General features: G+C 35.6%; 1 protein-coding gene across 1 annotated transcript in view; it reads left to right on the top strand.

The window, feature by feature from the left end:
* The window catches only part of CSMD1 (CUB and Sushi multiple domains 1), a 988,742-nt gene that overhangs the window by 531,373 nt on the left and 442,497 nt on the right, over window positions 1–14,872 (top strand). Inside the window, exon 5 of the mRNA XM_042815127.1 lies at window positions 6,849–7,056. Within this exon, the coding sequence (XP_042671061.1) occupies window positions 6,849–7,056 (208 nt within the window). The remainder of the gene's footprint in view (window positions 1–6,848; window positions 7,057–14,872) is intronic.

Genomic DNA, 14,872 nt, shown 5'->3' with positions numbered 1-14,872 from the left:
AACTAATAAATCAAATAAAATAGGAGAGAGAGGGAGAGAGAATTTTCTGAAACCAAGCAAACCTGAAAAGCATACGGCTTGGAAGCATCCCCCCACTCTGCCAGGCAGTGAGCAAAAGCAAAAAAAAAAAAAAAAAAAAAAAAAAAAAAAATTAATGGACCAAATCCCTTGACTTCCATGATGTACCTTCCTCTCTGGTCATGGGGTGCTCTGGGATATGCAGTTCTTCTTCTCTTTTGAGATCCAGGTATCTGGACTATTAACTCTTTAATTACCCGTGCTTTGCATGTTTTTATGATGTGGAATACCAATAGCAAAAATTACAAAACCATGACGTTAACTAACCATGATAATTTCTGCAATTTTTACAAAATCCCACTGTACTTGAAATCAGAGTTATTTTGAAGTTTCCTTTGAAAAGCCCAGAGAGAGAAAGAAAATTCATCTCAGATGCATGGGTTAAAGATTATTTAATTAATTTGGAGATCATCAACAGCAAAAGAAGAAACTGAGAAACAGGCAAACTGATGGACACTCATCTGTGCTACAATATATCTAGATCCAAGTAATTATAGGAAAGAAAAAGTAATTTTTTTATGAGTTTCCAGTTCTTAAAACACAGAAAAGAAAGACAGTGTTTGGCTTTTAACTATCCAAAATAAGTAATGGAATCATAGAATGTTTTGGGTTGGAAGAGGCCTTGAAGACCTAGTTGCAACTTCTCTTCCTTGGGCAGAGTTGTAATCCACTAGATCAGGCAGCCCAGTTTCATCCCACCTGACCTTGAATGCCTCAAGGGATGAGGCATCCACTGCTCCTCTAGGCAGCCTGTTCCAATGCTTCATTATGCTTTGAATAAAGAATTCCTTCCTAACATCTAGCCTTAGTCTCCCCTGTTTAAGTTTAAAACTATTCCTCCTTGTCCTATAATTATCAAATAAGATCTATACAAGACTAAAGCATGATTGAATATGAGCAAGTAAAACTGTATCCTTTGATGGTTAATTAGTTGGCTGACTTAGCCAAATAATCAACTATCACCTTCTGCCTCGAATTTGTTCAGTAGCACCTGATAAACTTGCATATGGTGTTCTTTCTGTTCCTGTGAACACTGGTGTGCTCCACTTGGTGCAAACTTTGCAATATTACAATGTTACTGTCATCATTTTCAACATATTGAAGCTGATATTCGCTCTCTGCAGAGTTCGTGATCATAATCTGCTGATTCGTGTGACTTAACTGGTTGAGATGCATTTCATGGTGTGACAGCTGTGCATTTCCAGAACGTGGTCCTTCATATTCTTGTTGCCACTGTTGAAACACACTATCCGCTACCTCACTGTGCTCACATCCACTGTTTGGTCTCCATAAATTTTCACCAGGCATCAATAGACGTCAATGGGTACAATTTTTTCCACATGAGGAATTCTCTTACACTCTTGCTTTATATGCACTTTCATGCCAGACACCATTTTGTCAGACTGCCCCTCTGCTGTTTATTAAATGGCAACAAAAGTAAATAGTATATTGGTGGGAAGGTTCAGCCTCTACTGCCATATCTCAAACAACCTTAGATGTTGTGGGCCAACATTAAAAAAAAAATAGGATATATGATTTTCAGAAAAAAAGTAATATTTTTCATTATCTGCAGTAATTACATAGTGATTCTTTTTATTTGTATATACATCTTCACAAGCCAACAGTATGCACTTGCAGCTTGGAATGCCAACTGCATCTTGGGCACCATCAAAAGAATTATGGCTAGCAGGGCAAAGGAGATGATTGTCCCTCTCTGCACTGCTGTTGTGAGGACCCACCTGGAGTATTGTGTCCCTACTGGGGGGGCCCTGCACAAAAAGATGTAGAACTGTTAGAGCAGATCCAGAGGAAGGCCACAAAGACGATCAGAGGACTGGAGCACCTCTTTTGTGAGGAAGCTGAGGGAGCTGGGCTTGTTCAGTCTGGAGAAGAGAAGGCTCTGAGGAGATCTCATTGTGGCCTTCTTGTACCTAAGAGAACTTATCAACAGGAGAAGGATCAACTTTTGGCATGAGTAGATAGTGATAGGATAAGGAGGAGTGGTTTTAAACTAAACGAAGGGATATTTAGCTTACACGTTATGAAGAAATTTTTCACTCAGTGAGTAGTGAGGTGCTGGCTCAGATTGCCCAGAGGAGCTGTGGAGGCCCTATACTTGGAGGCATTCAAGCATAGGTTCAATGGGGTCCTGGGCAGTCTGATCTAGTGGGTGGCAGCCCTGTACATGGCAGAGGCATTGGTACTAGGTGATCTTTAAGGTCACTTCCAGCCTAAGCCATTCCGTGATTTGATGATTCTATGATATATTTGTTACTGTTTTATCTAGACTACTTGTATTTCCTGTATGTATTTTATTTTCAAGTGGTGCAAGCCGTATGTATTTGCATGCACACTTGATCTAATATGCATGTTTTCTTAGTTTCAAGCACTTAAATCTTACCACTGAAAGATCCAAATATTTGTAGCTTTACACTTCAAGTAGTCATTTACACTGATAGAAACAGCAGTTTGTGCAGTTGCTCATAACTTCAAAATAACCATGAGTGCTTAGAATTAATTACTTGCATGTTTTAACAACCAATTTGTTAATCACTTAAGAGTCTGAATTGTTGAAGCCTGAAGCAGTATATCCTATAAAATTGCTTCTAGCACAGCAATGCATTAAGATTTCCATGCAATGTCCTAACTTCACAGAAGCATCAAATAGAGAAAACTGTGGCCAAGGAGAGTGACTAACCCAAGAGGTGAACTAGCTCTTAGGCCTGCTGGTGAAACACAACTTATGCCCAAAAGGCCAAACTCTACCCGAAAGTAGTGTTGGCACATCCTGCCTGCCTATGCTAACTCTTATGTGACTTATTGTGCTACAGCATTCAACAGTTTGGTTGCCTCAGAGTGGATGCTGTCTCCGTACGAGGAAACCTGGAAACCATAGGCTTTTGGAACATAAAACATATGTCAGTGGCAATACAGATTTATGTGTTCCTACCTGACTAATATCTGCTTTCCACTTCTGTGTTAATTTGGTTCCTTGCAGATCTCATAGAAATGCTGTTCTTGAATTGATTAAAAAGCAACACATCGCTCCAGGGCAGATAGGTGGAACAGACTGAGATCCTCCATTTTTTGTTGATAGTGTACAGTGTATAAATTTAGACTTCTGTATGTGATTACCAGAAATAATTAGCTACATAGCCTTCCTTGTCAGCTGTAAAAGTCAAAGCTTTACTGCTCAAAGCTTAGTACAGTGCACTGCAGCATAAATAATGGGTAGTACTGAAATTCCCACTAATACGTTACTTAATGCCAGTTTAAGCACAATGGGAGATGATGTCACTGAAAATGTTGTCATAGCAAAATGTAATGGCACATACCCAGTACCAAAGCATTTTGGACAACCTAGGAAGTATATGGATAATTAAGAATATGGAGGAAATATGTGGATAACTAAGTATATGGATGAGAAAATAATCCTTTCTGTCTTTCAAAGGTACAGATATAACCTATACGCTTTTATTAACTGGAACTCCTATCCTAACTATTCTTTTATTTTGATTCCTAAAATAACTAGCTAACTAGGTACATAAATATACACAATTATGGCAAAGCATGAACAAGTGTAAAACTTGAAAAATAGAGGTGGAAATCAGCAGTTTTTGTTGTTTAATGGTTCACACAAACTCTAATACGGATGATGACCACAGTGAAAATCAATAACTAGCTGTTACATTCTGTACTGAAATATTGGCAGAATATGTATGAAATTAATTTGTTCTTTGCTCTGTTGATGATCTTATGTGAAGTGCTTTAAAACTACAGAGTTTAAAATAAAAATGGAAGAAAAGATAATTTTAGATATTACTGGATAACAAATCACAATTTTCCTTTCTTATTATATATTATATAATTTTAAAATTCTTATCTTTAAATGTATTGTGCATCAGGAATTTAACTCTGATCCCTGACTTTATGCATCAGTTCTTTAAGTTTCCCACTTGCCTTTTCCATCAGCGGCACAATGGCTCTTTCAGTATGCACTGAACTGCAGGCCAGGAACTGAATGAGAAGAAAAAAAAATAACAGGGCCCAGACAAGAAGACATTGTATTTAGTGAAAAGAACTGCCCTCCTCTGTTTGTGTTCCAACAAATTATGAAGTTTTTATCAAGTTTGTGGTAGCTAAGGATGTATACATTTACACACCATATTCTCATCTCTAGATCGGAGAGATACATATTTGAAGGCTGGACTACTGTGTTGATAAAGAATTGGCTGGATGTATACAGCCGGAGGCTTTTAGTCAATGACTCTGTGTCTATGTGGAGGCTGATCACGGGTGGTATTATCCAAAGATCAGTCCTGGGATCAGTACTTATTAACATATTTATCAAAGACCTAGCCCATGGGTTTGAGTACACCCTCAGCAAGTTTGCTGATGTCACTAAGCCGAGTCATGCAGTTGACACAACAGAAGGAAGCATGCCATCTGAAGGGATCTAGACAGCTTTGAAAAATGGGTTTTTGTGAATCTAATGACATTCAACAAGGCCAAGTGGAAGACTGGGGCAATCCCAGATATGTGTACAGACTGGTAGAAGAAGTCATTAAGAGTAGCCCTGTTTAGAAGGACTTTGGGGTTTGAGTAAATGAAAAATGAATGAAAATCTTGACACGAGCCAACAGTATTGTGTGTTTGCAGCCCAGAAAGCCAACTGTATCTTGGGCAGCATCAAAAGGGCAGTGGTCATCAGATTAAGGGAAGGTATTTCCCCCCCAGTTCATCCTTGTGAGGCCCCGTCTGGAGTACTGCATCCAGGTCTGGGGTTCCTGACAGATAGTGCTGCTGGACCGGGTCCAGAAAAGAGCCACAAAGATAATCAGAGGACTGGAGCACCTCTCTTGTGAGAACAGGCTGAGGGAGCTGGGCTTAGAGAAGGCTGTGAGGAGATCTCATTGTGGCTTTCCAGTACTTAAGGGAACTTACCAGCATGAGGAAGACCAACTTTTTACATGAGTAGATAGAGATAGAACAAGGAGGGATGTTTTTAAACTAAATGAAAGGAGATTTAGCTTAGATGTTAGGAAGAGATTTTTCACTCAGAGGGTAGCGAAACATTGGCTCAGGCTGCCCAGAAGAGCTATGGAGGCCCTATACCTGGAGACATTCAAGGGTAGGTTGGATAGGGCTCTGGGCAGCCTGATCTAGTGGATGGTAGCCCTGTACATGGCAAGGGTTGGAACTTGATTATCGTCAACATCCCTTCTAACCCAAGCCATGATTCTCTGATTTATGTCAAATAAATGCAAAAAAAAAAAAAAAAGGGGGGGGGGGGGAAAGATAATTTTTTGAATGTATTCAGAATCTTTTCTCCTTTTTAGTCACACCATTGTCCTGTAGAGTGCTTAAGTATTAAATAAAATATTCTGTTTCTGATTTGCTCCCAGTCCTCCCTTTAATTTTTGTCCTTTATTATCTATTTGCCCTTTTTCAGTAGTCTCCTTTTTAAAATGTCCAGCCAGTTTTCTTCTTCCTTTGATTCAAATGAATCCTTTTTCCTTCAAATCTTCCCTTATAACTCATTTTCACTGACAGTCTTTCAACTGTGATTGAAAGGAGCAATTCTACTCCTATTCTTATGCTACCTTAATTAGCTATTCAGTTATTATTCTAATTAGACTGTAAGTTCCTTGTGTCATGCACCTTGTCAAGCTATTTGTTTTTAAATCTCCACATGCACTTATATTATGTAAATAATGCCTAATGATAATAGCAGTAAGTAGAGATGATAAAATGGGTAAAAATGAAACATTTATCTTCTGATCATTCACCTATGCAGAAATATTTTAGTTGCTGTTGCTATAGCTTCCATAGCCACATTGTAACACACTGAAAGCTACTCAATGAATTTTTAACTTTTTATATCTATGAATTGCATGGGTTGTGTGTTATGGTTTTTTTTATCATTATCTATTTGTTTTTAATTGTTTTAATGCTCAGTGTTAGTAACACTCAGAATATTTTCAAAGCTTTCAATAAAATCTTGGGGGAACAGCAAAATCTGTCAAACTCTGTTTTGTAAGCATATTGAACATCATTCCAGACTGAACAAAAGATTATTATGCTCTGTTTTTAAAATTTAGCTAATAACCATAAAATAGAAAAAATATTATCAGCTGATGACATGTGAACTGAGAAATTCCATCTGGAAACAAAGCATTGAAAATTTGCCATCTGTAAACATCCCAATTCAGAACAAATAATGTAGAATGAATTATGTGATTTTATTAATGCTTCCTAGATTAGAAGAGATTTTCAATCTATAGGAATATATATATATATTTTTCTACAGTTCTTTACAATTCCAAGAAATTAAATAGAACATTAGAATTATTTTTAAATCCATACAATGGAGCCAAACTGAATTTCTGTGATTCTCTGCTCAGGTGTTTCTTAGGTTACCTCTGTGGATACTTTCATAGGACCAAACTATGGTTTCTTCAAATCACCTTGTACTAGATGTCTCTGCTGAATTTATCCTTGTTTGTCCTGGAGCTAAAGAAAAGAAGTAAAAAAAAAAAAAAAAGAAAGAAATCAATCAAACAAAAAAGAACAGAAACCAAAAATCTGTTGATCTAATGCCAGAAAATTTTCTGTTTTGTTTGGAAAGAGATTTTTTTTTCTCTGTATGTGTATATTTGGGGGTGCTGTATGCACAGCAGAGAAAGGCTTGGTTCAGTAAGTCAGAAACAGGGTGATGCTTTATTTATTTACAATGCAGTTGCATTAGTAATCACTATTCTGTTCATCAGCTGAAGGAGCATGTGGAGGGACACTGCGTGGGACAAGCGGAACTATTTCAAGTCCTCACTTCCCTTCAGAGTATGAAAATAATGCTGATTGCACCTGGACCATATTGGCTGAGCCAGGAGATACAATTGCTTTGATTTTTACTGACTTCCAGTTGGAAGAAGGATATGACTTCTTAGAGATCAGTGGAACAGAAGCACCTTCAATATGGTAAGTGAGAGCTTTTGTAAAGATCCATGTTTCTGCTTTCCTTTGTTGGTATTTTTAAAAGATATTTAAGGGCAGCTGTGCTTTCAATCTGTAATAGCTACTTTGTTAGATATTTTACTTTGGTGTCTTTTCATCCTCCAGGGCTGAAAACAATAATCTTTTTCTAGTACTTTCCAAATCTTCATTCTCCTCCATCTTCAAGAGTTATATTGGTAAAATGTGTTAGCAGTGAGCATTCAGTGCTGTTCTACGTTTGAACTTGGTACAAGTATGTTAGCAGATGCTATATCGTGAATGGTTGGCTTATCGTGATATTGTACTTTCTGAGCAAAATTCAGCCTCATAGAAAAACAGGAACACATAGAGAGCAAATAGATGTCATCTTATTCTAAACAGGCTGTAAATCAGTTCTATTTCTGTACTCATGCTTTCTTTCTTTTTTTTTTTTTTTTTTTTTTGTTTTTTTGTTGACTCATTAAAATTTTTGGTTTAGGAATATTAGGGCTTAGTAATATTAGCAATAATTAGGGCTTAATTAATTCAGGGTTAGTAATTGTAATACTCAAACTTCTTTCTCTGTACCAAGTAAAAGATGATAGTTCTTCTTATGAGTTATTTTAAGTGATTAAATTACCCAGCAGTTTCTATTAGGATTTTTCTGCAAATAACATATAGAGGCTTTATATTGTTTTCATCTCTGAGAAGAATGCTTTGTGTTTAGCATATGCCATTGCTACAAAGTGTAGCCTTGACGAAAAAAAACAACAAACAACTAAAACTACTACAGACCTGCTGCTCAAACATGGCCGATGGATATTATCTTCAGAATGCTCTTTCTGGAGATCTAATGAATCTCACTTTTTTTTTTTTTTTATGGCATAATATGCTAAGCAATGAAATCTATTTTGTGAAGTTCTAGGTAGCATCTGATGTGTTAAAAACTTCTGTCAAATGAAAATGTGCATCCTTAGCAAACTTTGCTCTGGGATACTACTGGATTTTGTCTTAAAATTACTTTCCCATTTTTCCAAGTGACCACAAGTTGTATAACAGCAGCCACTGAAATAGCTTTGTATAAATTAAGTGCTCATATTTTACTTTCTGAAATACAATGTGTAAATACCTCATTTGCCTCACTGTCAGGCAGAAACATGGACAACATTCATCAGTTTCAATGTTTTATTATTGTGGGTTCTGAGGAGCAAATGCTGAAATCTGGAAAGAGAAGAGCTAATGGAATCTTATTACAAGACATAAAAATCTGTCCATTTGGTTTTATGTGATAGGCTCTAATAGCTACATGAGTATATATTTGAAGCTGTATTCCAAGAAATTCACTTGTTACTGAACTTTAACATATAGGAATTGTTTTACATTCTGTGTTTCTATGGTTCTGTAGTTTACAGACAATAACATTTACATATACATATCCATTCCCCAGAAGATTTCTCAGAATAGGTGATGTAAAAGAATATGTATAAAGCAAAGGATATGTATTTTGCATTGGTCTTGTATGGTACTGATCACTAGTAGTGCTTGAAATCAGAAAGATCATAAGAATCTTCTTTTTCCTAGAATTTAATCTGAACATTTTTTTCTCTCTGCTTTGGGGTTGGGTTTTTGTTTGTTTGTTTGTTTGTTTGCAGATATTTTTATTATTTATATTATATTATTTATTTATAGCATGCTTAATCTTATCATGAGAAGAAAAATGTGGAATTTATGATATGTTCCTGTGGTCACTACTAAAAGTTTGAAGAAGCTATGGGAAGTTTTATAAGAAATGTTTAAAGGATTATTGGATAAATTGTAATGATGCTACATATTCAGCTATATTTAAACCAGAATGGTTACCATAGTGACATTGGAGCCATGCTAAATGTAGTGCGTGCTGTAATCTACTAAAATCAGCTGTGCTCAGATGTGAAATTATTCCATACTTAAAACTAATGGTCTAGAGGTGTGTCACCCTAAAATGTGATTTTATTTTTAATTGGTGCCTTTTATTGTATCTGGCACCATGTCAACAGATTTCTGCAGTAACTGTTAAAAGACATGTATGCCATTAGTGCAGTGTGGTAATTACGTTGATTCTTTCCCTTAAAGGAATATTTGCTGAATAATAAGCTAAATATTTTCCTACTGAAAAGCCCAGAAAAAAGGATATGTTAGTACTGGAAAACTTAAAAAGAGAATAATTTCAGATGGTGATTCTCTAGTGATTTTAGTGTATGGTGCAGTAGCTCTACATTAACCTTCCCTCTCCAGAACTATCAACAAGATTATAAACGGTTCCATGACAATTACAGGAAAAGCTGAATGAACCTTTTAGAAACAATTAAGTAAAGTGATGGAAATGCTAGAACAAATAGAAACTTCATGCTGAGGAAAAATAATCTTATGTGTACATAAAATCTATACATGAGATATTCTATTGTATTCTGGTGTAGGGAACCTGCTTTGGCAGAGGGGTTGGCATCAACGATCTCTGGAGGTCCCTTCCAACCGCTACAATTCTGTGATTCTGTGATTCTGTTCCATTCCAGTCCATTCTATTACATTTTTCCTGTGCCTCACATGTTTCTAAACCTTCTTTAAGATTTTTAGTCAGTTTTAATTTTATCTAGCTGTTTGTAGGTTTGTTTCTCAATGCACTGAAAAGGAGAAAGGAATTTTTTATTTTTTTTTACTTACAAAGGATTATTTGAAAACTATGCATGCAGTCTATCGTAATGATATTAGTTTATAAAAGATTCAAGTGACATTACCTCACTGTTCATTGTATGTCCAGATACAATTAGAGAGTCCAAAGTTGTTGACATTTTTTGTCTAAGTAAGGGGCAGTTACGTAGATCTGGGTCTTGAATGGATGTTCGTATATAGATGTATTTTTTTATTTCTTCTTTGAATCAATGTGAGTGTCAGTGGGCTTAAAAAGATGTATACTAGTGCTTGCAAAGTGAATATGATCAGGTAGAGTACATTTTCTAGTTTTTAAGGGAAGTAAAATTATTATTAGTTATGTTTATAAATAGTTATAAATGGAAGAAACCTTTCTGAATTTGAATCAGTTGGTTAATCTGTTATTACACAGAAAACTTAAGGTGTAAGATACGTTTATCTGGAGTTGGTACACTCTTTTTCCCAATACCAAGAATGGTATTACTGGGAGCTTATTGGAAAACCTTCTGTCTGGAGTCCATCTTAAAGTCCACCAAATGTCTGGATCTTTAAAGATTCTGAAGAGCTCCTGTGTGATGAATTATTAGAAGTGGAATAAACTTTCACATAATTTCTCTACATTAAATCTCATTTTAAATGGCTCCAGATATGTCTCTTTATATTTCAACTGAAATTATGTTGTATTTAAAATTAAAACAAGGTTGGATCTAGAGATGGCATTAAGAGGTATCTAGAAGTCCAGAATGATCTTGATATGTTTTGATGTAAAATCAGTAATATATATCTTGGGGAAACCATTCTTTTGAAAATCTTTTTGTGTGTCTTCTCAAAGACTACCCCTCAACATTGTTATCGATGCAAATATGTAGATAGGTAGGTAGGTAGGTAGGTAGATAGATAGATAGATAGATAGATGATAGATAGATAGATAGATAGATAGATAGATAGAAAGATAGATTTGGACTATTTAGCTATTTCCAGATGAGGTAAAGCTGAGCAATTCACATGGCTGTAGATAAGTCAGACTAGAGCTTTTTCTTTCAAGTATGTGTTTTTGCCATAACTTTTGAAAAATTAAAAACATATTTGAAAAAAATATATAGCATTACAATATGGACAAAAGGCAACTATAAGAATAATTCTGCTATTGCTACTTTTTAACTTGAAATCTTAATATTGAACACATTTTGTTCTTATTATTTTCTACTTTAGTATACAATACTAACATTATCTGACTGCTTCCATTTAGATCTACAATTTTTATCCTTTTATTTTCTTTTCAATTTTTTGCCAATAGAAGAGAACAAACTGTACCTCATATTTAATTTTATTCAAATAAATTTCCTAATACTATTTTAACATATCTTTAGAATTAATTGGACTTCCTTATAAATCACCTCAATACCCTATTGAAAGACCATGGAAATTTATGTGAATGTGAGTGTTTCGGAAGCAACAGTAATGAATTGCTATATTCTTGGCATACATTTTGACATAAGTCACTGTAGTTATCTGAAACCTCTTCCTGGTTCTGTGTTAATGAATTAACTCTTTCTGCAATCGAGTCATAATGGCAATTTGCGTTTCTTAGATAAATTTATGTACTTATATATATAAGTTCTTAGACATTATTCTAATCAGTAGCATTCAAACCGGTTTATTTCTTTTGTTTCTAGAAATCTATCTTAGTCTTACTTCTTGAATGAGAATATTCAGTTGTGTAAATCACCCTTTTAATAAACAACTATATATGAACTGATTATCTCAGAATTACATGATTATACAGCTGAAGAGCACCATCTATTGGCTTACTGTGAAAAGGTGTGCACTCTCAATAAAGTTGTTACATACCCTTGACAATATAAGGGTCTTTTTATTTTCTTTTCCTTTTCCATCAAATGCAAAGACAGTGCCATGACTACGCAATGTGATGGAAGCAATTAGATCCCAAACTTTTCACTTTAGAAAACTATTACATTATGTATTTGTAACAATTTATTTATTTTTGCCTATTTAGAGACATGCTACTGGTCATCCTTGTTTTTCACCGTGGAACTTTGCTGAAACTCTGCCTGTTCATATATATATATATATTTGTTGTTGTTGTTGATGATGCTGGTATATGGTTCTCTTGCTATTTTATTAAATATATTTTTGAGGAGATGAGCTTTGCTGGTCACAGTGAGGCAGATTTAGATTCTAATTACACAGTGAAGACGAAGCCAAAGAATATGATAAAGTTTAACAAATGAGCAGAAATGTATCATCTGAGTTTGCATGTGATCTCTGAGTTTCTGGCACTGCACTGCAAGAAATTGGATTATGGAGGCAGTCGGGACTTCGAGCTGGGGACAATGAATCTAAGATATGAAGAATGTCCTTTGGGTGGGTTGGAGGATAGCTTTTAGATAGACAGATTTGAAGGAGCTGCTAAAGGTTTGGAAACATCTTCCGGATGGTAGAGTGTGTTTGGTTTCTGTCTGGGAATTTTGCTCTTCAGAGTAACCATGGTGAGAGTTTTGAGCTATAAGTCACACCAGATTTTACAGTGTGTCATTCCAAATGTACCTGGGAGATGTACTCAGGTCACCACTACCACCTGCACAGAGTGAACTAAAACATCTCAAACTCTTAGGAAACACACCATGACCAAAGTTATCATATTTGCATGGTAGGCATATTTTCTTTTCCCTCAAAGCAGGACTATCTTGGTACATTTTCATCTCCTGTGTAGGACAGCAGTGGAGCCTGGCTGATCATCTTCTTTCTTGTTACAGATATGGTAGGCTTACTAGCATTCTGTGTGTTTTTTTCAACAGGTACTGGCCTGCATAGTGATAGCAAGTGCTGAAATATATATCCAAATCTTCTAATCTTTGGGTAGTGATGTAAGAAAATGCTAAGTTACTTTTGGATAACATCTTTCCTTTGGATTATGTTTTGATCTTGTATTCAGAGATGCAGGTTGATTGAAGTAATCAGAAAAGAAAAGAAAAGAAAAGAAAAGAAAAGAAAAGAAAAGAAAAGAAAAAAGATGTTAAAAGAATTTTTGTTAAGGCCCAATTAGGAAATATATAATAGAAATCTTGAGAAAAGTCTGATGTTTGTGTTTGAAGAAAACAAATCTTAAATGCATTATTTTCTCTCTTGTAATCATAGAATTATAGAATGTTGGCAGGATGTTCATCTAGTGCCCTCTCCTCTGACATAGGCAGAGTTGCCATCCACTAGCCTGCCAAGGACCTCATCCAGCCTGGCCTTGAACACCTCCAGGAATGGGGCATCCACAGCTTCTCTGGGCAACCTATGCCAGTGCCTCACTGCTCTCTCAGTAAAGAATTTCCTCCTAACACCTAATCTAAATCTGTCCTCTTCTATTTTAAAATCATTCCCCTTTGTCCTATCACTATTGGACTATGAAAAAATTCTCTCTTCTGCTGGTAAGCTTTCTATAAGTAATGGAGGGCCACAATGATGTCTCCCGAGACTTATCTTCTCCAGGTTAAGCAAGCCCAGCTCCCTCAACCTTTCTTCATAAAAGGGGTGCTGCAGCCCTCTTTGTGGTCCTCCTCCTGACCCATTGACAGCTCTATGCCCTTCTGGTGCTGGGAGCCCCTGGCCTGACAAAACACAACATCACAGCACAGAGGGACAGTCACCTCCTTTTACCCTGAATAATATACACATATATAACTGTATAGATAAAAGTATTTTGATACTTTTGCAAAGTCTTTTACCCTAAAAAATGGGTGGTAAGTTAATTTAATGCTAGCAGTACTGACTGTAAACTAATATCTCTTACTTGTGTTATCTGTATAGGAGCAGAGACCACTTAGCTGCTAACGATGTCAGCCTGTGAACAGTGTATAAAGTGAGAAGTACAGAAGCAGTGAATTGATGCCTAATTCACAGAACGCTATTGCTTTCTTTGCACCTATTAATTTACAGCCTACCGTGCTGAAGAAGTATAAAGTCTTAATTCATAGCACATCACAAACTGACAGGAACATTAGAGTGACAAACTGTCTTAAGGAAGCACTGTGACCTACAGTATAATTTTCCACCACATTTACAATAACATGAAAAGCACTAAATTTTTAAAATTAAGCATATGAACAAAGTTTAAATACATTAAGAGGAAGCTTGGATTGCTTATCTGCAAAATACCACTAATATTACTATCTTTCTAAACAGGCTGCCAAATCCTGGGGAATTCAATATGAGCCTAAAATTTCTTTCTAGTAGTGCAATTGCATTGTTCTAAAATATGTATGTATTTGGCCTAGTTTTCTTGCAAAGTCCTTGACAATAGAGTCAGGAAAATATATTCTAACAGTGAAACTGCTTATGTCAGTATATTCAGAAAATGTTAGAAGCTTTTCTTAGAGCTCTTTATTACTCATTTTTTTTCTTCCCTTTACACGGTACCTACTCCTTTACTGTCAGACTGAAGTGTATCGTCCTAGTAAGACAAAATCTGCAGATATTATCTTTCAAAATTGAGATTAAAGCCTTTTTCCCATATTTGCCATACAGCCCTACTAGAAATTCAAAATCTGCTTACAGTTACATTGATTCTCAAAAATTATTATACTACCTTTCTTTGCCCACAAAAAATTCTAAAGCTGAAGCTGGCCTTGACTAATATAATACTATGGACATCTACGTTAACAGACGTACAAGGAAAGAGATTAATGAAGAAAATTTTGATGTGAATGTGTGTATGCATATAAATGTGAATAAAAGTTACAAATATGAAGAAGTAATATAGTTCAATTCTGGGCAAATCACAAAGACAAACAGTCCTGGTATATCAAAGTTACCCTGGCATGAGTAGTGGCCTTAAGTGAGGATCATTCAATCATTGTTGGCTTTCTTTCTTTTTTTTTTTTTTTTTTTTTTTTTTTTTTTTTTTTTTTTTTTTTAAGTAATGATAGAATTTTAGAATATAAAAATTGAGGGAATGTATTTGAGACAAGAATATTTTGAAAACTTCTACTAAAATATATAACATAACATCTGAGTCTGGAGTACAAGTCTTATGAGGAGTGGCTGAGTGAGCAGGGATTGCTTATTCTAGAGAAGAGGAGGCTCAGGGGAGACCTCACTGCACTCTACAACTTCCTGAAGGGAG

Source organism: Centrocercus urophasianus, unplaced genomic scaffold (genome assembly GCF_019232065.1).
Source record: "Centrocercus urophasianus isolate 14NV4802_14NV808 unplaced genomic scaffold, USGS_Curo_1.0 seq_10, whole genome shotgun sequence".
Classification (NCBI taxonomy): Eukaryota; Metazoa; Chordata; class Aves; order Galliformes; family Phasianidae; genus Centrocercus; species Centrocercus urophasianus.
The sequence above is the reverse complement of the archived record's forward strand: the minus strand, read 5'-3'. Positions and strand labels throughout refer to the sequence as shown.